Source organism: Pyricularia grisea (genome assembly GCF_004355905.1).
Source record: "Pyricularia grisea strain NI907 chromosome Unknown Pyricularia_grisea_NI907_Scaffold_7, whole genome shotgun sequence".
NCBI classification, from domain to species: domain Eukaryota; kingdom Fungi; phylum Ascomycota; class Sordariomycetes; order Magnaporthales; family Pyriculariaceae; genus Pyricularia; species Pyricularia grisea.
The window spans coordinates 2,641,870-2,664,813 of NW_022156720.1; the positions used below are offsets into that span (position 1 = coordinate 2,641,870).

Consider the following 22,944-nt stretch of genomic DNA (forward strand, 5'->3'; position numbering starts at 1 on the left):
AGAATCTCATAAAATTGGGCTTGAATTTACCTACGGGCTTACATTACCACACTAGGCATAGAAACCTCGGAAGCTGACAGGGAATGATGTTAGCCCCACCAGAAACCCAATTGTCAACCCCACTACCTAGGTACAACCTTCCACCTCTGCCTGTCGACAAAAAAGTGTTGGCAAGTCAAAATCCCAAGTCAAAATCCCACATGTGAGCCAAAGGCCAAACATCAAAGTGCGTCCCAAACCAAAATGTAGTAAACACCTTTGTCGACTGCAGGGTAGGCAGGATGATGGCATACCAGACTTGGTACACTAACTACCATTTTGCAAACCTGCCATAGGTACCTATATAGGTAGGTATTTATCCTTGCTACCTTACCTACGTACTCTATCTAGCTGGATACCATATGTTATCAAATTGTTAAATTGAAAGCTCTGTATAAACAGGATGGAGGTAAGAATAAGAACTATCTATATGGTATATTTTGTGAATTTTAAAGGGAGTAAATTCCAATATGGTCACATCTCAAGCCATGCGTGCCGAATCGAAGGCAACAAGTATATTTCCTGCTGGCAGCCCCGTTTTTAGTCCTTCCGTAGACGGGCTCGCAAACCAGAGACAAAACTGTGGCGTTGTGTGTGGCTTGTGGCCATGGTCCGTGCACTAGGGCTCTTGGAGAGGCGGGATTCCAGCATCACGCCCACCAAATTTGGCCTGAGACGACCTTCGCATTTTATCGACCCCCAATTTTTCCACGCCTTGCGAAATCGACGACCACTCAGCCCACGCTTGCATCTGGTGAACAGCTAAATCATCAGGTACGTTCGTCGTCACCGGCTCCGGCTGCAAATTCATTTTTCCTCCTCTCGAGCTGGGAAATCAACGCCGACAAAAACCACGACATACGCTCGCTTGATAACGGCAGCAGTGCCCCACGAACGTTTTTTCACTAATTCTTTGCTCGCTGGAAATCAGGAACAGCAATCATGGGTATCTCACGAGACTCTCGCCACAAGCGCTCTGCCACCGGTGCAAAGCGCGCCCACTACCGTGCGTACAACCATTCATTCGGACCCTTCAAGGCAGCAGATGGGAGGGACGATTTTGTGATCCTTTGGAAGAGGGTTCTGACATGAGAATCGATCAATCTTTAGGCCAGAAGCGTGCTTGGGAGGCTGGTCGCCAGCCCGCCAGCACCAAGATCGGTGCCAAGCGGATTCACACCGTCCGTGTCCGTGGCGGCAACACCAAGTACCGTGCCCTTCGTCTCGACTCGGGCAACTTCTCGTGGGGCTCTGAGGGCGTCACCCGCAAGACCCGTGTCATTGCCGTCGCCTACCACCCCTCAAACAACGAGCTTGTCCGCACCAACACCCTCACCAAGTCCGCCGTTATCCAGATCGATGCTGCGCCATTCCGTCAATGGTACGAGGCCCACTACGGCCAATCGCTTGGCCGCAGACGGCAGGCTAAGCAGGCCAAGGAGGGCGAGGAGGTGAAGAAGAGCAAGAGCGTGGAGAAGAAGCAGGCCGAGCGCTTTGCCGCCCGCGGCAAGGTCGACTCCGCTCTGGAGAAGCAGTTCGAGGCCGGTCGTATATTTGCTGTTGTCTCGTCGAGGCCTGGCCAGTCCGGCCGGTGTGACGGTTACATCCTGGAGGGTGAGGAGTTGGCTTTCTACCAGAGGAAGCTTCACAAGTAAAGGAAAATGATGGCGGATTTTATGGCTGGGAAATGAACAATGGTTTTTACTGCTTTGGTCTCTGGTGGGTGTTCAGGTATTGCTTGATGTGCCCTAGGTGGGATTTTTTTCTCAGTGTTGCGGGAGGGACGAGGCGTCGACTTCGTTTACCCAATACTGCCCACCTAATGGCCGCTTCCTCATTGCATTGCAACCGGGAGGAATTTATGGTCGGTCAACAAAATCCAACAGTGATTCTTCGCGTTACACCTCTAGGCACGTTATCTCACAGTGATTGGAATTTTGACTCGTTAGGCCTGTGAGTCGACAAATGTTGACACATAGGCGACGATTATAACCCTGTAAACAAGTTTTTATTTTTGTGAGTGCGGTTTCCAGGCAGACTTGTGCCAGATGTCTACGCCGAGGTGGACAGCCCCTCTTATATCGGCTCAAATACGTCAGAGTTCGGTCTACGTTTAGGCTCTGGAAGAAAATAGTTTGCACACGGGCACTGTGGTGTAAAAGGCCAGATGATGGTTGTTTCCCGCAACAACTGCGGATCATCAGCATAAAGTAGCATAATATGCCGTGGTGTGATATAATTGCGGCTGGTGAACAATTACATTGAGCAAGGAGTGAGCCATGGCCGCAGCGGTGTGAATGTGCACGGAATTTTAGGTGCTACAGCGGGGTGAACAAGAAGATCACGCCGCGTTAGTACGCAAGCAAGGAAGCAATGAGCCTTTTCTTCTCGTCCTTTCTTCTTGCAGAATAATCTGTTCACATGTGTAGCACACAATGAGGTATTGCGACTTCTGAGACAACCGGTATCTGGAAATAACAACTACCTTATCTAATCGTTAGTACTTCTAAAGAGTGGAATGGCTCCTATGCAACTGCTATACCTAGGTATGTACCTTAGGTACATGGGTAAATTTACCACTGCCGTAAGAGCAAGTATCTTTATCAGGGTTTTGCGTGTGCTGAGAAAGGTTGATATAAATCTCATGAGGAAACGGTAAAAACACAGCCAAATATTTGTCGCGATAGTGGTATATTTCTTGGCTACGACTGAACCGAGGACGTTGAAGCGCGACTGGCGTGTCCCCGAGGTGGGGCTGAACTACCCACCTTCTCGCACGTTCCTTTATCCCACGAGTGGCTGCAGACTGGCAAGCATTTACACCGTGCCAAAGCAGAAGCAAACACGCACAGTCACCGCGCGACCCACCATAACGAACAAACCGGGAGAGCACTTTTGAGCTTTGCCAGGCGTCATCCACAATTACGCAAATGTTAGGTTAGATCGTCACCTTTGCCTGACTGATGGTATCTCTGTCGACTACCAACTCATCCTCAGAACTCTACCAAAACGATACCACTTTACTCTCGCAACGGAGTACTCGATAAACTCTCAAGCGACAGGAACTCATCGGAGTTTTCGACCTGCCCCCAGAATTTCCCCAGCCCAGCTCTGGTGATCTCGTCAGAGGGAAATTAGGCTAGGATTCGACAAGCTGCACTTGTCTTGAATCTTTTTCTACTCTTTCACCTGGCGACCCCGAGTCTGGCCGCTATCAACCCGACACACGGCGTGTAATCGTGATTCGTCACCACCCCACCAAGACGAACCAACTTCGAAGCGTCCTCTTTCTCGCGAATACGAGACCTACCTGATCTCTCCCATCATTCGTTGGTGCCGATCGCCATCTCTCTGCAGCTGGAAAACACGAGTCGGCCTGTGGTAGCGCGGAGTGTCTGATCATTTGGACACTCCAGCAGACGCAGCGCAGTTGTCGCAGTGGCAATACCTGAGGGTAGTGGAGGGGGAGCTTTTGATTTCTACTGCGGCTTTGCCGCCCCATCCTCGACATGGGAAAGATCGTTAAAACCCTTCAGCAAAAGCACAAAGAGACTCTGGTACGTCTGACGGGCCCCCACCTTATAGCCTCCATCCCCCGCCCGCCGCACTTGAGCATCTACTAACTCCCGTCGTGTCTAGTCTCCATGGCTGAAGGAGTATGTCGCCAAGGTTGCGGAAGCACCGCTTCCCAAGATACCACAGCTTCTTGCAGAGTTCCCTATGACATGGCCGTTCCCCAGGGGCGATCTATATCACTGGATTCCACTTCTCAACCGTTTTGATAACATACTCGAATGCTTCTGTCTCACCTATCAGCTTGCTGAAAGGCCACAAGATCGGGATTTCACCTGCGAGATTCTACTCAAGAAGTGTGCTTTCGTGGAGTATTGCGATGATGCGGTGTGGACTGAAGCCGATCTGGCCAAGCTTGGCTATGGTGCAGACGGCGACAGTCTCTTGATCATCACCATACTCAAATTCAGCAGTAAACTTCTGGAGCACTGCGGCAACCGTAGCATATATTCGTCAAGCTCCCACTTGAACAGCCTCCTGAACTCAACCTCCTTCCCAGTGCTAAGAGCTACCCTGGAGGTTGGAATGGAGCTTGCTCAACGTTATCAGGCGTCCGTCAAGCGAATGTCGCACACTCCTCGTGCTGTGGGAGCGGCACTCTTGGCCAGCCATTACAATATTGACTTAGACAGGGTCCAGCAGCTGGCACAGCCTTTCGTCAAGACGCCAATAATAGGATTCACGGCAGACTCGATCACGCCGACGACTCCAGGCTCTGCCAGTGCAAAGGGGAAAGAGAAGGCGCAGACGCCCACAGCGAAAAATGCTGCTCCAAAATATGCTAATGACCTCACGTCTCTCGCAATCCCCGATGAGCAAGGCCCTGGGTTTTGGAGTGGGTGGGGTGACGTGAAAGTCACCTATTATCCTAAGCCTGGTAGTCAACCACCCGCGCCAACACCTGCCCCCCAGTCTGCTGGCGAGCGAGTTCATGCAAACATGCCCTCGACGCCGACTCCTCTGCGGAGGAGCAGCACTATGGGCTCGCACCAGCGGACCCCACGTGGTGATCGTGCATCCGCGGATGATGTCGCCTCCCCGGCTTCTCCTTTTCTTCCCAGCTCCGGCGGCGACGAGACTACCAAATCGCCGCAGAAGACGTTCGAGTTGCCTCAATCAACAGTCTTGAACAAACCAATTCATGAAATCATGGCGCGGTGTCCTGAAGACATGCCTGAAGCCTCGCGCTATGAAGTTTTGAATCGACTAAGGGTTTCCAGGGCACTACTGGCATCACCGTCGTCACGCCAAGAGGCATTGTCTGTTCGCCTGCTCGCCATCACCAACTTATCGTACATTCATCCAGAGGCTTACTTTACGGAGAAGGTGCTCAAGCAAGACAATGACGAGCCTAGACGGTATCAGCTTGTGTATCAGCTTGCAGACCTCATTCATCCTGTCCCTGACGGCAAGCCTAGTGTGCCGATCTGGCTGCAGACGATCGCATTAAAGCTACTCCATGCTGTCTCTAACTTTTCGACTAAACATTCTGATGTGTTGTCGGCTCTCAACGCCAACGTCAATCACGGTGTCCTCCTCTACGTCATCCGGAAAGCAGTTGCTGGCATGCGTGCGGACACTGGCGGCGGTTCTGATACCGAAGAAGCTGAAGCCAATGATTGGCGGGAAGCGCTGTTCGCCCTAACTCTGCATATGTCTGTGTCTGCCCGGTTTGGGACTGAAATGATAGGAGCTGGCATAATGGACAACCTTGTCGAGATCCTGGACATTCGCACGCCCGTTGCCGAGAGGTTCCATGCTACCGCCCTCAACTTCCTGGACGCATTAATATACACCTTTCAGGGCGCCTTCCAGTCATTTGTGGACGCAAAAGGCCTGGACAGGATTTCTGAGCTCACGGTGTTTATGGTGAACAAGGCCACCGAGCTGACCGAGGCTGGCAAGGGCACTCCAGCCAATTTGCGCACAAGTACAGTGGACTACGAGATCCCTTACCATCAGCAGCAAACCCTCAAGTGGCTTCTGAAGTTCATACACCACATTATGACCAGCTGGTATTCGTTTGGCGGCAATACCGACCGTCTTCTTCGTAATCTTGTAGACGACAGCAAACTCCTTCTGGGGCTTCGCCACATTATTGAGCACATGGGCCGCTTCGGCTCTGTCGTATGGACCAATGCCATGATCATCATCAGCGACTTCATCAACAACGACCCCACCAGCTTCGCGGCCCTGATGGAGTCGGGGCTGATCAAGAGCTTCTTGGAGAGCATAACCGGCCGCGAGCTATCCTCTGACCTATCCGAGCGTCCAAGTGATCCGACTGCTTCCGGTTCGACCAACAACGCCGAGAACACTGCTACAAACGCAGCGACCATGGAAGACAGTGAACATGAAGACGATTCTTCACCTCCGCCCAGCGTATCTCTCCTACCAAAGGACTACAACCGCCCCCATCCGCCCACGAAGCAGATGTTGGAATCAAGGCGTGTTGATAAGCCTGCTAATCATATTTTGCCCTCGTCGGAGGCCATGCAAGTCATCCCTGGAGTTCTCAACTCGATATCCCTGAATAATATTGGTATAAAGATGGTCGTATCATCCGGGGCAATCGAAAGCTACCTCCAGATATTTGAAAGCCCGCGACATCTTCAGACAATGGAAGCTGAGAATGAGATCGCTGCAAACATCGGCAATAGCTTCGATGAGCTTGCACGCCACCACCCCGCTCTGCGCCCGGTGATATCTAACGCGGTTCTTGATATGGTGGCTTATGTGTGCCACATGGGCAGGGAGAAAGCGTCCAAGTCTTCTTGGGGTGTGCACCTGTTGGTGCCGGGGCCTAATGGAGATACTCTAGTTGCCGACGAGTCTCTTCTGGACAAAGTCAAACCAAATGCCCCGCCCTCTCAGGACGTTGAGATGACCATGGGTGATTCGAGCAAGTCTGATGCCGCAGACGAGGGGAAGGACCAGGCAGTGAAGACAATCACACCATATGTGCATGCTGTGTCCAATTTCATGACTGCATACACTGGAAATAATTCCCTCAAGAAGTCTTTCACTCAGAAAGGTGGAATCGAGCTTCTGCTCGACATGGCTGAGATGCCCAGCCTGCCTCATGACTTTACTGATTCGCACGCGTTGAAGATGCTCCAGCATGTCATCTCCCTGCTTGTGGAGCAGTGTCCCATTATCGGGCTGCCTTCTCTTCTCAACCGCGCTCAAACTGCAGTGGACGCCCTAGAGCCTCTTGTCAAGCATCATGGCGAGCGTGCGTTCTTTGAGCCATTCGTTCGCGTCGACTTGTCTCTCAAAGACTGTGATAGCAAGGGCATCGAACAATTAGCTCAAGGCACCAAAGTTCTCCGGGCACTCTCAACCACACAGTCTCTCGTGAAAACGCTGTACAACTGTCTGCCGCAGAGCAGCCGGCAGCAATCCATGGCGTTCCTGCCGGTTAACGTCTTTGACTACTATGCTCGCCTTATAGAGAGACTCGGCCCGCTCCTACAAGCTGTTCTTGTTGAGGAAATGGCTGTTGCAAAAGCTGTGCCGGCACACTGGCCACATCATACACCACTTTTGGGAGCGCGTCCAGCGGTAGTCGAGGCCACCACTGCTGCATCGGCCAACGTAACTCCCGAGAACAATGGCGCAGCCGTCGAGAATGCTACCCTCAACTCCGCAACAGTTGCGTCGACATCAAATGATGGGCAAGGAGATTCGAAGAAACCGGTCGCAACGGAGGAGACACAGTCTGCGGCATACAAGAACTTTCAAGTACTGCAGGGTCTCCTGCACTCTGTTGTGCCGACGTCGTACCCATTTTTCCAGAGTTTAGGCAAGGCGCTCCTCCCTAGGCGAGAGCGAGACTCATGGATTCGTTCTCAGCACCTCTGGATTGCTGAAGTGCTCGCGAAGACCGTCTCGGAACAACTGAAGGTTGTGAAGACTCTTTCTGTTAAGGACCTTCACTATTGGGCAGTCATGCTCCACAGCGTGGACGAGATGTTGACCGATACACCTCGCCACGGGGACCGAAGCTCGGTACAGGTCATCATCCCCGTGCTGTTGGCATTCAAGGCACAGGGTGGATTTGAATCACTCCACCTTGTACTGCGCCGCTTGGCTGAAAAAGCATCCGTTGAACCATCAGACCCAACTGATGGAAGTCCACGCCTCGCCCAGATCGGCATGAAGAAGATACTCGATCTCTACCTCACAGTTGTGACGGGCAAGCGCATAATGGAATCAGTAAACCTCATCAACATAGCTAGGGCCGACTCACGTCGGGATGCCATGCCGATTGCTTCTCAGCTGGTCGTCGAGCTCCGCGCAAGCATACTGCCGGTCATTCGTGAAATTTGGGAGTCGCCTCTTATTGAGAAGGCAGAATCAGGGGTTGTCAATAAGATTTTGGAAATCCTGCGATGTATCAGTCTCGCTGATGAGGAGGCTTCCGCCCCTAGGGCTACAGACAAGGAGCAAAGCACTGTTTTGAAGCGAGAAAATGTTCCGTTCGATTGGTCTTCACAGCGCGGACTTATCAGCAACCTGGCCGCGCGGCACAAGAATGAAGACATTGATCTCATTCGAGAGGCTGTATATCGTTCCCATGGAGTACTGGATCTTGCCGAAGAGTACCTGTCAGCCCATAAAGCCAACATCGCCGGCCCTCGAAACCCCATACCTTCTCAAGACGCATACCGGGAAGATTCTGTCCCTGAATCTACGGCTAGATCTGAGACTGAGCCGCCTGCACAACCTCAAAGCCGAGTGGAGGGTGATGACGCGATGGTTATTGATCCTGTCCCTGGAGAGGTCAATCATCTGGTTCACCACTCTTTACGGAACGAACTTGCTCAACGACCGACCCCTGCCTCACAGAATGGCGAAGGCGACGAGACCGGTACAGCTCTAGACACGCCACAACAGGCAACGATCGAACCTTCCGGCACAGCTGTCGCGCCAGCAGCAACGACAGAAGAGCCATCGATAGCTCGAGCATTTGAAATCTTGACATCTGAGCGTGAGAAGCTCAGGGATAACCTAATCGAAAGATGCCTGGACGTTATTCGAGCCCACCCGGATTGTGTCTACGATGTGTCAATGCTGATTAGGCTGACAATCTTCCGCCAAGAGGACAAGGCGAGCTGTCAAGAAATCGGAGAGACATTGGCCAACGCCTTGGTTTCTTTCGACGTCGACAACAAATCGAATGCCGTTAGTATCGCGGCATACGCTCACCTCCTATCCATGCTACTTCAAGAATCAGAACCATTTTTCCAATCTATTCAGGGCACTCTTAGGGACAACGTGGAGATGTACTTGAGTTTCCTCAGAGTTTCGGGTGACGAGCTTCCATCTTGGATGCCTTACATCCTGCTCATCCTCGAGATACTTCTATTGGATGATGAGCAGCCAGTCAAGGCGGAATGGTCTCCCCCGGGTCCTAACGACGAAACCATAAAAGATTTGGTTCTGCATGAAAAGGAGTCGAACATCAGCAGGGAGAATCGCGAGGAACTATTGAACTCGATCCTTGACATACTCCCTAGGGTTGGAAAAGATCCGGTGCTCTCAGTAGCCGTTTTGAGGCTCTTGCAGATTCTTACCCGCACCCGTGAACTAGCCAAGGTGGTAGGGGAGAAAAAGAACCTTCAGCGACTCTTTGCTTTGGCCCGCCAAGTCGTGCCACTAGGCTCAGTGAAGCTTAAGGAAACAAAAATCAGTTCTTATATGATGACCATCCTGAGACATATTGTGGAGGATGACGAGACCATTCAACAGATCATGCGTTACGAGATTCGCCACTATTTCGAGTTGCCGCAGCGTAGCGGCATGCGGAATTATGATCTGAACAGCTACCTCAAGGCTCTGGGACATGTTTCTTTGCGGAATCCTAAACTGTTCATTGAGGTTACAGAGGAGATGGTTAAAATTTCCCAGTGGAAGAATGACTCTCCAGAGGGCAAGGCGAAAGTTTATTTGACACTCAAGCCTACCATGGACTCGAATAAACCAGCAGAGCCTGCCAAGGACGATTCAGTGGAGCCGGCAGTGCAACAGGGCACCCAAGATCTAAACATCAACGACGTTAAACCGTCGACTGAGTCTGCCGACAAAGAGATGACGGACGCCCCGAAGACTCCTGGTCCCGACTTGAAGCGACCGATTGTTGAGAACCCAGATGGAGTAATACAATTTCTTCTGGATCAGCTTCTCAGCTTCCAGAAAGTGGAAGACGTCGAGTCAGCACCTCCCGCACCGGCATTGAAAGAGAAAGCAAAAGAGGGAGCCAATGCGCCGAGCAGCACAGCTATGGCCGAATCTTCACCCGCCACTCCGTCTCCACCTCCTGAGCAGGCAGTTGACGAGTCAAAAGACAACAAGCAGGCGAAGCAACAGTTCAAGGCCGAGGAACACCCCATGTTCATATACCGGTGTTTTCTCCTGCATTGTCTCTCAGAGCTACTACATGGCTACACTCGCACAAAGATTGAGTTCATCAATTTCAAGCGTGGTGCCCCTCTGCTCACCAACACACCTGTCAAACCTCGCTCCAGTGTGCTGAACTATCTCCTGAACGATCTGATATGCATTGGCAGTTTACAGGCACAGACAGACACTTTAGCCTACAAAAAGAAGGCAGCAACGGCTGAGCAAGCCCGCCTGGTCCTGGTTGCTCTTGTATCCAAGACAGCCGAGAAGCCATCTAACCGCCTGGCTCGTCGTTTCGAGCCCAGTGAGGAGCAGGATCTTAACTTTGTGCGCAAGTTTGTCCTCGACACCATTTTGCGAGCTTACCGCGATGCATCAAGCTCGGCCGAACCTTTTGATACACGCTATGCCAAACTGCAATCTCTGGCCGAGCTTATGTATTGCATGATAGATGATAAAGAGGTCAAAGATCCAACCATGTCGCGTGCAGGGACGGACAACCTCCGCACTCAAGCACAACTCAAGCGGCTCATGTACGAGAAAGGTTACATAAACGCGCTCACCTCATCCATTGCGGATGTTGATCTCACCTTCCCTGGTGTCAAGCGAACGATCAGGCACATTTTGCGTGTCATTCATCTCCTCACCACGACGGCCTCTCAGTTGAGCCATGATGGGGTTCTGCCTCCTAATCTGACCGATGGTGTGGACGACGAAATCCTCTCGGCGTCGTCCCTGTCCGACATGGAGGAGGAACGAGAAGAGACCCCCGATCTTTACCGAAACTCTGCTCTCGGAATGCTGGAACCTCGAGAAGACGACGATTTCTCCAACGATGACTCCGATGATGGTAGGTTTTGCTCACAAAGCTGCAAGCTCATACTCGTGGTTTCTGCTTACTAACAGTTACATAGACGACGAGGACATGTATGATGATGGTTACCCAGACGAGATGGAGTACGACGAAGACATGTCCCAGGACGACGAAGAGAATGTCAGTGACGACGATGACGAGATCGACGGTATGGGACATGTCGAGGGCTTACCCGGCGATGCTGGAGTTGTCGAAGTCATCATGGGCGACGACGACGACGACGATGAGTCTATGGACGATGACGAGGAAGATACAAGTGATGAAGACGACGAAGACGACGAAATGGACTCAGGTGACATAGAGGAGCTTGAGGAAGTCGTTGAGGAGATTGTCAACGGGGAAGGCAGCCCAGTTGAAGACGACGGTGCGTCTGAATGGGAGAGTGAAAGTGAAAACGACGATGAAGACGATGACGAGCAAGACGAGATCGATTACGAAGGCGAGGCCCAGGATATTGACGAGGCTCGTCTGCATGCTCTTGAGCCTGGACAACTGTCCCTCGAAAACTACAGGGATGTGGTGCGCGCCGCAATGGGCACCGATTTTATTGACGACTTCCCGGCCATCGATGATCGTTTCGGTGAGGAAGATGAGGCTGACGATGGTAAGAATTCCACTACAACAACTTTTTGAAGTGTTCATGACCATGAAGTACCGTTGTTAACAAGGCATATTATAGACGACGAGGATGAAGAAGACGACATTGACGAGGACGTTTTTGTCTATGACCATGGCAATATGGGTAAGTACACACTTCTCTCCAAATCGGGATGCCAAGCTGACAGCATCCAAAGAGGGTGGCCCACCCCCACCACCACCAGATGGGCTTGGATGGGACTCTTTGATTGAACATCCAGTCGGCGGCCATCGCCAACGTCCCGGTATTCGCAGCCCCTTTCCTATCACTCCCAACGCAGTCGTTATTGGCGGAGGGCCAGGGGATCGTATGGGAGGTATGTCAATCTGCGGATAGGAGCCATCGCTCACCTCGCAGTTGAGAGTACGGGAAAAGACTAACTCGGCTGTTCTCATAGACTTCAGAAATTTCTTCCGACCTACCCAGCGGAGCACCGCCCCGCAGGCTCCTACCAACGGCGATGACATGGTAAACCCGCTTCTGCGTCGCACTCATGGGGCACGTGAAGCTTCTCCTCGCCCTATGACGGGAGGCACGCTTCGATTCCCATTCCCTCTTGGATACAGTGGCCTGGGTGACAATCCAATGTCATTCCTCAATGATCTTCTCACCCACATGCCCCAGAATCTTGCCGCGAGCGCTCGCGCCGGTGGGACGACGCACCTCCAACTGCAGTTTTCCCACGATGGCCCGCATGGTCCCGTCCACGAGTTTCATATACCTGTTACACATGCCCGAGACTCGCGGAATGACAATTCCAGATCGCGGGATATCTACCAGGAGCCCCACCAAGCCGTGGCATTTACACCAGGTGCTACAATTGAACGTTGGCACGAGGAAGCGAGGATGGTCTTCGGGCCCGACAAGATACAGCGTCTTTACGACGTAATCTTTTACAAGCTTGCGCCCCAGGCTATTGCTGAAGAGAAAGAGCAGAAGGCCAGAGAGGCGGAAGCCCGCAAGAAAGCTGAAGAGGCACGTAAGCTGGCTGAGGCTGAGGCTCGCAAGAAGGCCGAGGCCGAGGCAGAAGCCAAGGCGGCCCGAGAGAGAGAAGAAGCCGAGCGCAAGGCCAAGGAAGAGCGTGAAGCTGCCGAAGCTGCGCGGGCTGCTTTGCAAGAATCTCAGTCCGGATTACGCGCGGTCGAAGGCCAAACAGACCCGTCAGGCTCCGGATCACAGGCCATGGAGGGTGTCGAGGCGACACAGACAGTCGTTGCCGGCTCGAGTGCCCAGGATTCTGCTGCTCAAGAGCGTGTAATGACGACTATTCGTGGTGAAGAGGTCGACTTGACAGGTCTTGGAATTGACCCTGACTACCTTGCCGCCCTTCCGGAGGAATTCAGGGAAGAGGTGATTGCACAGACATTGACAACGAGGAGGTCTGAAGCACGACAGCAGGCCGAGAACACGGGCACAGGGCAAGAGACCGAGGCTTTCAATGAGTTTCTCGATGCCCTGCCTGCTGAGCTTCGTCAAGAGATTATACAGCAGGAGAACCAGGACCGAAGACGCCGCGAGCGCGAGGAATCTCGCCGTCTTGCCAGTAACAACGCCCCCCAGGACATGGATCCAGCCAGCATCCTGTTGACATTTGATGCTGCCCTCCGGGAGGAGATACTCTTGGATCAGGGTGAGGAGCTCGCCGAACACTTGCCACCAGATTTGCGTGCGCAAATGATGGCTCTGCAGGAGAGGAGTGGGCCTCCTCGCGCAGCCGCTCGGGTGCGCGACCGACACCGTGAGGTCCCACGCGAAGCTGGCCGTATAGCCGGTGGACAATCCCAGCCTCCGGTGGAAACCAAACCAGTCAGGCAACCAGTGCCACAAATGCTCGATAAGGCCGGCGTCGCCACTCTCCTTAGACTAATGTTCATCTCGCAGCCCGCCAACATCAGAAGTCATCATTTCGCCATCCTCGCCGATGTGTGTGAGAACCGCCAAAATCGGTTGGAGGTGATTAGCACCATTCTTCAGATCCTTCAGGACGGCAGCACCAACATGGATGCTGTCGAGAAAAGCTTCAGCCATCTTTCGCTGAAGGCCAAGCAGCCCAAGGACAAGGACCTGCAGCAGAGGACTCCGAACAGCCTCAAGCGCTCCGTAACCGGCCTTACTGCCACGTCGGTGATCCAGCACAACTCTGACGTCTCCCCGCTCATGATAGTGCACCAGTGTCTGGACCTTTTGGTTGAGCTTTGCAGAAACCCGCACATACCTCCCCTGTTCCTCACCGAGCACGAGACTGTCGGTTCGTCGCTTAAGCGGAGTCTTAGCCGCAAGGGCAAGGGGAAGGAACTGAAAGCACACAAATATGCAATTAACTCACTGCTCAGTCTTCTCGGCCGTAGCTTGGTGATGGAAAGCTCCGCCGTCATGCAACTGCTGGCAGACCTCTTGAACAAGGTCACTTACCCACTCCAGGCCTTGGATAGGCGCCGACGTGAGGCAGAAGAGGAAGCCAAGAAGTCATCGCAGACCGAAGCCTCTACTTCTACTGGCACTACTCAGCCCGCTACAGAAATGGGTGCTGAAACCCAAACAAGCGGCACAGCTCCTTCTCAGACCAACGAAAGCAGTGCGGTAGCAGACACGCAAGACGATCGCAAGCCAAATGAAGGATCCAGCGCACAGGACGCCAAGACAGTCGACAAGAAGTCCAAGTCGTTCCAGCCACCAGTTGTACCCGTATACAACCTGACACTCGTGGTCAATATCTTCGTGGCACGCGAGTGTAGCTCAAAAACCTTCCAGAACACCATCTCAACCATCAAAAACCTCTCCAACATTCCAGGAGCCAAGATTGTGTTTGGGCAGGAGCTGGTCCGACAAGCGCGCCTGTTGAGTGAGAACATCGTCCGCGACTTGGATGATTTACTCCCCCATATACTCAAGGCCGAGTCTGGTACCGAAATTCAGGGTGTGGCTCTCAACAAGTTCTCGCCGGGTGCGTCTGAACAGAACAAGCTTCTTCGTGTGCTTACCGCGTTGGACCATCTGTTCGATTCCAAAGTCAAGAAGGCAAGCGAGGCCGGTAACTCGATGAGTAAGGACGAGAAACAAGAGTTTATCAGCTCGCTGTACCACAATTCCACCTTTGGCACGATGTGGGATAAGCTTAGTGCGTGCCTCAGCGCCATCCACCAGCGCGAAAACATGGTCAACGTAGCTACCATTCTACTCCCTCTCATTGAATCCTTGATGGTGGTTTGCAAGAACACAACCCTGAGTGAGGCCGCTGAGTCGCAAGGCCCCGCTAAGGAGATGCTGCTCACGAGCCCGCCACCCGAGGACCGCATGGCTGGTCTTTTCTTCACTTTTACCGAACAGCACAGGCGTGTGCTCAATGAGCTTGTTCGCATCAATCCGAAGCTCATGTCGGGCACCTTCTCTCTGCTGGTTAAGAACCCCAAGGTCCTGGAGTTTGACAACAAGCGCAACTACTTCAATCGCAGCGTCCATGCCAAGACTGGGAACCAGACACGGCCGTCCTACCCTGCGCTTCAACTGTCAGTGCGTCGCGATCATGTCTTCCATGACTCTTTCAAGTCGCTCTACTTCAAGAAGGGCGAGGAAATGAAGTACGGCAAACTCAACATCCGCTTCCATGGCGAGGAAGGTGTCGACGCTGGCGGAGTCACTCGCGAGTGGTTCCAGGTGCTTTCGCGCCAGATGTTCGACCCTAACTACGTGCTCTTCATCCCAGTGTCTTCCGACCGTACAACATTCCATCCCAACAAGCTGAGCAGCATCAACGACGAGCATCTCATGTTCTTCAAATTCATCGGACGTATCATCGGAAAAGCCCTATATGAGGGCCGCGTGCTCGACTGCTACTTCAGCCGTGCGGTCTACAAGCGAATCCTGGGCAAGCCGGTGTCAGTCAAAGACATGGAGTCGTTCGACCCTGAGTATTACAAGTCACTGGTATGGATGCTTGAAAACGACATCACGGATATCATCACAGAAACATTCGCAGTGGAGGACGACGCTTTTGGCGTGACCAAGACTGTAGATTTGTGCGAGAATGGACGCAACATCCCAGTCACCGAGGACAACAAGCACGAATACGTCCGCCTAGTAGTTGAACATAAGCTACTTGCTTCGGTGAAGGATCAGATGGCCGAGTTCCTTCAAGGGTTCCACGATATCATTCCTGCTGAGCTCATAGCCATTTTCAACGAGCAGGAGCTGGAGTTGCTCATTTCGGGACTTCCAGACATCGACGTGGATGATTGGAAGGCGCACACCGAGTATCACAATTATCAACCGTCGTCACAGCAAATTCAGTGGTTTTGGCGCGCAGTCCGGTCGTTTGACAAGGAGGAGCGGGCCAAGCTGTTGCAATTCGTCACGGGCACATCAAAGGTGCCTCTCAATGGCTTCAAGGAGCTCGAGGGCATGAATGGTGTCAGCAGATTCAACATCCACCGAGACTATGGCCGCCCAGACCGCCTCCCGAGTTCTCATACATGCTTCAATCGTAAGTACCCTTAACGCCCTGAAGTCGAATGCAAACATAGTCGAAGCTAACTTTTGTATTTCCCCACAGAATTGGACCTCCCTGAGTATGAAAGCTACGATATCCTTCGCAAACAAATTCTGAAGGCGATCACTGCGGGGAGCGACTACTTTGGATTCGCGTGATTACGAGGTGGCATACCCTCAGCGAAAGCTTTCGGAGCTGGGGAAGAAAGGTTTGGTTGCATGACCAATAAAGAAAGAAAAGAAAAGAAAAAAAAAAGCCCAAAACGATACAAAATAAGAAGTCGAAGAAGAAGAACAAAAGTGACAAGATGGTAAATACAGGCAGGGGTGAGGTGGCATATTTGAAAGGCGCAGATACGATTTTGTCAGGGCAATTTGCCTTGCTAGGGAACCGTTGTGGATTATTGAGTGTTTTTGTTTGGTCGTTGATTCATTGGCAAAGGATATGGCCGGCCTGCCGTATTCTTGCCTTGACGATACATCTGCATCAGGAGTCTGTTTGAGCTTTTTCTTTTTCCTCTTCGGGTGGTGGGTTTGTAGACTCTTAAGACGGCGCCTAGATGCTCCAGTCTTGTCGGGACATACATACATGGTTTAGGTAGCTAGCCACTTTTTGATGGGTAAACTGGACTATGAGCAGCAAGATCCGAAGTGCAGCCCGGATCTTGCTACGTCTTAGGACCATTTCCCTTTCTTTGAGTTCCTTTAGTCTTCAGATAGATCTAATTTGATGAAAGAAATACTGGCCATGTTACCCAAGCACGTGTGAAGAAAAAAAAAAAAAAACGTTGCTTGTTAAAGGACTTAATACGGCGTGGCTGTGGGTTGAATATTCAGGGTAGGAATAGTATCCGCAGGTCTCTGCAGCCAATGTTCCAAGACGAAACCCGCCTCGCATTAGGCTAGTCTACATCTAATTTGATATTCTACAATAGGTACCTAGGTACCTTTACGGTCGACTCATCTGTGCTAGTGTCTCGGTCGCGTGGCATAGAATATTACATTCAAAAGCAACCTAGGCTTGAGCCGCAGCCACAGGCAGCAATGTCGGGGCGGCGGCGAAGTACTGTACAGTACAGTCCATTACAGTAATCAACAGATCAGCACAAGGTTTCAGGGGCCACACCATCTTCACAGTGGTGGGGGACATGTGGGAGGATTAATCAGACCGCAAGGAAATACGATATGGGGACGAGGAGCGGACCCTGGTAGAGGATAAAGGAGGCGGAGGCTTGAACGGGGGGTCTACCGGTACAGTACTGTAATATTGAAGTCGGCGAACGGACCTTGCAGTCTTTTTTTTTTATGAGATGGCTGAAAGATGCCATTACGATAGAAATCAGAACAATGCACGAGACAAAAAATTATTAAACTGACAGATTGTCAAACAACTTTGTGGGTGGGCGGAGTAAGAAACCAGGGAACATGGAACCCCACCTAGCTAGCTCTGTTAGCTCCGGCAAGGAGGACACAGCCGCCGTCTGTAGTATTGGGCGCTAAAGAAAAATGCAAGAATAGAGGGACAATAAAGAAAAGAAAAGAAAAGACCATACATAGTACCTGGAGTGAATGGAACAGAGAAAAAAAAAAAGTAGAGCGGCAATCGGGGCTTCTCTATGAATTAATTGATTGATTGATTGATTCGATTCCATGGAAAATGGGTGCGGGGCACAGTCCTGCATGCAAGATCCACCGACCGGGCTGGATAGCTGCAGGGGGTGCGGGTTTCTTGGGAGGGTCCAGGGGTATACCTACCTCGCCAGCAAACAAAACAAAACACATGTAATTTACAGTACTATCGAGTAATTAATTATTCAGAAAATAGGAGAAAGAAGAGAAAGAGGAAGGGATGCAGGAAAGTAGTGAGCATCTACAGTATGTACTCGTTACGGTCAATGTCAAATCGGATAAATGCAGATTGAAGATGTAGACATGTAGCACAATAGCTAGCTAACCTAGGTACCTTACCTAGGTAGGTAGTCAGTCTGTGTGCCTGCCGCGAGTGTTGCAGGAATCGCGAATCGATTTTGTACAAAGCAACTCGTCAACCAGCCACAAAAGACGGACTATGAGGTACTTATTATAGGTTAGTTCTAGATCTGCCTACGGTAGGTGCCTGTCTCCATGCCTGTTTGCCTGCCAGCAGCATTTCATTACCTCAAGTACCATAGCCGGACGGAAACCCATGATGACCTAATGAATGAATGAATGAATGAATGACCGACCCCTTTTTTTCCCATGCCTGCCCGCCCTCTTTACCAGCCTCTTCCCACTCACGTCAGACAGACAGACAGACAGACAGATATACAGATGGCTCGGAATACAATACACGCCCCAACAAAGACTTTAGACTAAAGGATAATACCCTCCCCCCTGACCCTGGCTCTAATTATATTCCAGAACTCGTCCACCGCTACCGCCGATCCTGTCAATTCTGATTTTTGGGTTTTAAACACGGATCTCGTCAATAAAACTAGCCTCGACTCCTGCACGCACAAACCTGCAGACAGGTACCATCGCTCAACTAAGGATACTACTACCTTATCTTAGCCATCGCCCCCCCCCAACACCAGTCTCCTCCTTTAGCGCCCGCATCACGTCGTATGCAGCTTGGCCAAGGTGCATACCAAACTGCCACCGTGTACTGGTAGCGAAACCAACGACCGTGCCGAACTTTGACAGATAAAAAAAAATTTAAAAAAAAAAAAAAACTTACCGACGAGACTCGACAAAGGAATGAAGGCAGTGAAGGGCGGAGACTTGCCTGCCTGCCGAAACGCCCCATACTCCATGGAGTAAAACTCGACTGCGCCAGACCCTTTAGTACTAAACCCTACGAACGACAATTGCTACCCCCTTAGCCGGCGCAGACAAGACAGAGTGGCATTCCAGCTCCAACATCTCCAACGAACCCGGAAAACAAAACAGGATGGCGGATCAGGTCAACACGACTACAATGGAGTCAACTGCGCCTGTGACCAGTGAACCAGTACGGCCTGTGTCGCCTACAAGTGACTCGGATAAGGAGACGGTATGTATAGAAAAGACGAAGCCAGAGATCCCCGTCACATCCCGTCACTTCATCCCTCCTCACAACACACGACCGGACGATGCTAGAACTAGTTGGGCCTTTCAAACACTACCCGCCGCGGCCGACTGTTTGTTTCGTCCCTGTCCGTTTGCTGGAACTCGGCATTGCAAATCCTCCTTTGACTCAGACTCTGCATTCCCTTCATTCCTCTATGTCTGTGTGCACTATTTCCCAAAACCTCAGCGCCACCTCAAACCTCCCGACCAAAGCCTCCGTGACCTACAGAGCTCCAAGGCACGCGTTGCGGGAGGATCGAACGGGAGCACCAACCAGATCACAAACCTCCTCCGTGAAAAGAAAGAGCAGGCAAAAAAGAGATACTACTCGCATCAGACAACTAACGAGCGCCTAACATGGCTCTTGCACAGGATAATTTTGAAGATGCGCCCGATACAGCCTCGATCCGCTCCTTGACTAGGAGAAAACCGTCCTCCACGCAGCCTGTTTCCCAAGATAACCAGTCTGAGCTGGCAGCAGCCTTCAACAAAATCAAGAACAAAAAGGCTGCCAAGGACCAAGGCGTGAGCGATGCTACAAAGGACAAAGAAGTCGAGAAAGAGGTCACAAATGCAGACGAGACCACCGAGCCAGCTGCCATGTCACCGCCATCCCCAACAATACCTCCAGTTGGCGAGCCTGCCGTTGATGACGGTGAAAAGTTTTCAGAGCCACTTGGCCTGTCAGAGCCTAAAGGCAAGCGAATATCAAAGGCCTCTACCAACGGAGAACTGAACGAAGTCGACCTAAACGACAAAGAAGAGACGATCGTCCCAGTAGAAGCCCAGGCCCAGACGCCCGCCATAAAGAATACTCTCCCACCCACTGTCGCTGCAGATGAGAAGCCTGCCCCGGCACGAGAGTCACCCAAAACCTTGTCGCTGAGCAGCATCACGAATGCATTGCCTGCCATGCCTTGGTCTCCACCGGCCACCGAATCCCCCACAAAGGCCCTGGCCGTCAACCCGCAGCCGCCCATACCCCCTCCGATCACAGCTCCTCCTCCGCCTGCCCCTGCCAGTCGCAAACTGACCAGTCCTTTTGCTTGGCTATCTCGAAACTCCACAAAGGACAAGGAGGCTCCAGCACCGCCTCCCGTATCTCCGCGCAGGAACACTGCCAGTTCCATCACGACTCTAACCAGCAACCCGGACATACTGGGTCGGTTGGAGGAAGAGGGCAAGAATGGTGGCGCGGCGGCGCGTAACACTCTGAAGGACCGTTTCAAGCTTGTGCGGATGCGTGAGGAGGCCGGCATTACCCTTCCAGAAGACGACAAGAGCCCTTTGGCCACGAAATCAACAACTGGTGTACCTAGCCCGGTTTTGAACACAGCCGATGATAAAGACGGTTTGGCTGTGCAACAAACACCAACGTCACCTCTGCCAAGCAGTCCAAACAAGAGCCTAGCGCCAGGCACCGCATCAGGCGTAGATTCCGCAATCGTCGATGGACAACCTGTGGACTGGGACCTGTGGCAGTCGTTGGTCTACGAGGGTCACGCTGCTGTAGCCCGAACAAGCTCCGAGGAACTAAACAGGGCCATTGCGGTGGGCATCCCGAACGTTATTCGGGGTCTTGTTTGGCAGACGTTGGCGCAGAGCAAAAACGAGGGGCTTGAACATGTATACCGCGAATTGGTTGCCAGGGGGACAGACAAGGAAAAGCCCAACAACAGGCAAAGTGGTAGCTCAGTTGGAACCTCTAGCAACACTAGCAACCTCAGCATTCAGCAGCGGGGCGAAACGGCGTCTTCAGCATCGTCGGTCAACTCTGATGGCGGAAGCTCGGGTGGCGCAGCCGCGGCGGTTGATCCCAAAGAAGCCGAAGCGGCGGCCGCCAAATTGTTAGCAGAACGCAAGAAGCGTGAAAAGGAGGAGAAGGCGGCCCTTGCGAAATTGGAAAAGGTCATTCGCAAAGACTTGGGCATGAGGACAAGTTTCTCCAAGTTCGCAGCGTCACAGGGGCTTCAAGAGGGTCTATATGGTGTCTGCAAGGCATACGCGCTTTTTGACGAAGCAGTTGGGTATGCACAGGGCATGAACTTTTTGGTCATGCCACTGTTGTTCAACGTGAGTCCATGGTCAATCCTATGCGGACCAACATTTCCCAGTTGCTAACATTTACTATGAAATACGCAGATGCCTGAAGAAGAGGCCTTCTGCCTACTGGTGCGGTTGATGAACCACTACCACCTGCGTGATTTGTTCATACACGACATGCCGGGGCTTCACAAGAACCTTTATCTGTTCGAGCGTCTTATCGAGGATCTCGAACCGGCTCTCTATTGCCACCTGCACCGCAAGGGCATCTCGTCACACCTGTATGCGACACAGTGGTTTTTGACCCTCTTCGCCTACAGATTCCCGTTGCAGCTTGTCCTGCGCATCTACGACCTTATCCTTTCCGAGGGCCTCTCAGCCATCCTAAAGTTTGGTGTGGTTCTGATGCAGAAGAACGCGGCTGCACTGCTCCAAATTTCGGATATGTCGGCGCTGACGGCTTTCCTGCGGGACCGACTCTTCGACGTCTATATCGATGCTGCTCCCAGCGCTGGTGGGATATTGGAGAATGGATTCTTTGGCAGCTCATCTTCGAACATCGACAAGGAGGTGTACAGGGCAGACCAGATGGTCCGGGACGCTTGTGAGGTCAAGATTACGCCAGAGATGCTCGCGGCATACACGGAAGAATGGGAGGAGAAGACGGCGGCAGAAAGACAGCGCGAGGCCGAGATCACTCGTCGTGATGCCGAGATTGAAGAACTGCGGGCCATCAACACGGCCTCGGCCTTCAAGATTCGCCGGCTCGAGGAGCAACTCCAGGTTCATGATAGCGAGCAGGCAGCCCTGGCGACGCAACTGGTGCACTTCAAGGTGGAGAACCAAGAGCTTCGCGATGAGGCCGAGTCACTACGGGAGCAGACCAAGACTCTGCGAACCCTACTCGAAGAACAGCCAACTGAGCTCGAAAAGGCATGGACCGAGGAGAAGCAGGGTCTACTCGCCAAGATGGACAAGGTGCACGAGGAGAACCGGAGGATTCAGCAAGAGATGTCAGAGATGGAGCAACAACTGGTGAAGACCAAGATGGAATATGCCGAGGTAAGCAACTTGAAAAGCCGCGTCAAGTTTTATGACGCAACGGTTTGAACAAAAAAAAAAGGCTCTCGAACAAGAACATTTTGCTAATTCGAAAAACACAATACAGATCAACTCGCAACACGAGACTCTGACAAGGAGGTGGACGGATCTCAAAAGGCAATTCGCATGAGTTGACACCCTACACCCTTTCTGCATATCTTTCTTTGTCTCTCTTCTCGATTTCTACTGTACCGGTATGATTATGAAATGACGGTTACGCATGCATACTTTCAGATCAGCCTTTGGCTGAAGGGAATTTGTTTCAACCATTCAACACTTGTTGTTTAACTTGAAGCACAATTTTCATCTGCACAAAGTTACCCCTTGTCGTTAATTTTAAAATGTAGTTCTGCGGGACTAGGGGATCAGACCTAGGCGTTTTTTTTTTCTTTTTTTTTTTCTTTTTTTTCACTTCATTCTTATACCTTCCGCATGAGATGCTGCCATGGCGGCTGCATAATGAATAGGCCAGCCCTCGGGGAGTTTTGTTTTTATTTTCGTTTCTTTGTCTTTAAATTGGGTTCGCGTCTTTGGGGAGAGAAACAAATTCTACTTTTCTTTTTCAAAGATAAACCGGGTACATCCTAGATGGCACGCAGCAAACCCCCCCAAGGGTTCCCACCTTGAACTGGACCGCATAGATATAGATTCATACTGAACTGCATGGGGGGAATTTCTAGGAAATTGGCATCCAGTTAGT

The 22,944-nt window shown here is 51.8% G+C and overlaps 3 protein-coding genes across 3 annotated transcripts; all 3 read left to right on the forward strand.

Annotated features, from left to right (window-relative positions):
* The first annotated feature begins 725 nt into the window (after positions 1-725).
* On the forward strand, positions 726-2,036 carry PgNI_09806 (uncharacterized protein). The gene is made up of 3 exons (XM_031129788.1): positions 726-813; positions 971-1,045; positions 1,150-2,036. The coding sequence occupies exons 2-3, from the start codon at positions 982-984 to the stop codon at positions 1,692-1,694; spliced, it is 609 nt and encodes a 202-aa protein (XP_030978091.1). The 5' UTR covers positions 726-813; positions 971-981; the 3' UTR covers positions 1,695-2,036.
* Positions 2,037-2,999: 963 nt separating this feature from the next.
* Positions 3,000-16,773, forward strand: PgNI_09807 (uncharacterized protein). The gene is made up of 8 exons (XM_031129789.1): positions 3,000-3,596; positions 3,679-10,867; positions 10,932-11,495; positions 11,571-11,633; positions 11,686-11,844; positions 11,926-16,008; positions 16,078-16,495; positions 16,603-16,773. The coding sequence occupies exons 1-7, from the start codon at positions 3,549-3,551 to the stop codon at positions 16,170-16,172; spliced, it is 12,201 nt and encodes a 4,066-aa protein (XP_030978093.1). The 5' UTR covers positions 3,000-3,548; the 3' UTR covers positions 16,173-16,495; positions 16,603-16,773.
* A 1,554-nt stretch (positions 16,774-18,327) lies between these two features.
* PgNI_09808 (uncharacterized protein) lies at positions 18,328-22,715 on the forward strand. Its single transcript, XM_031129790.1, has 4 exons — positions 18,328-19,044; positions 19,473-21,173; positions 21,243-22,205; positions 22,312-22,715. The coding sequence occupies exons 1-4, from the start codon at positions 18,943-18,945 to the stop codon at positions 22,372-22,374; spliced, it is 2,829 nt and encodes a 942-aa protein (XP_030978034.1). The 5' UTR covers positions 18,328-18,942; the 3' UTR covers positions 22,375-22,715.
* Positions 22,716-22,944: the final 229 nt, after the last annotated feature.

Coding starts and splice junctions, on each gene's coding strand:
- PgNI_09806 (XM_031129788.1), top strand. CDS start 982: ATGGGTATCTCACGAGACTCTCGCCACAAGCGCTCTGCCACCGGTGCA. Junction 1,046..1,149: donor TGCAAAGCGCGCCCACTACC/GTGCGTACAACC, acceptor ATCAATCTTTAG/GCCAGAAGCGTGCTTGGGAG.
- PgNI_09807 (XM_031129789.1), top strand. CDS start 3,549: ATGGGAAAGATCGTTAAAACCCTTCAGCAAAAGCACAAAGAGACTCTG. Junction 3,597..3,678: donor AAAAGCACAAAGAGACTCTG/GTACGTCTGACG, acceptor CGTCGTGTCTAG/TCTCCATGGCTGAAGGAGTA. Junction 10,868..10,931: donor CAACGATGACTCCGATGATG/GTAGGTTTTGCT, acceptor ACAGTTACATAG/ACGACGAGGACATGTATGAT.
- PgNI_09808 (XM_031129790.1), top strand. CDS start 18,943: ATGGCGGATCAGGTCAACACGACTACAATGGAGTCAACTGCGCCTGTG. Junction 19,045..19,472: donor GTGACTCGGATAAGGAGACG/GTATGTATAGAA, acceptor GCTCTTGCACAG/GATAATTTTGAAGATGCGCC. Junction 21,174..21,242: donor TCATGCCACTGTTGTTCAAC/GTGAGTCCATGG, acceptor TGAAATACGCAG/ATGCCTGAAGAAGAGGCCTT.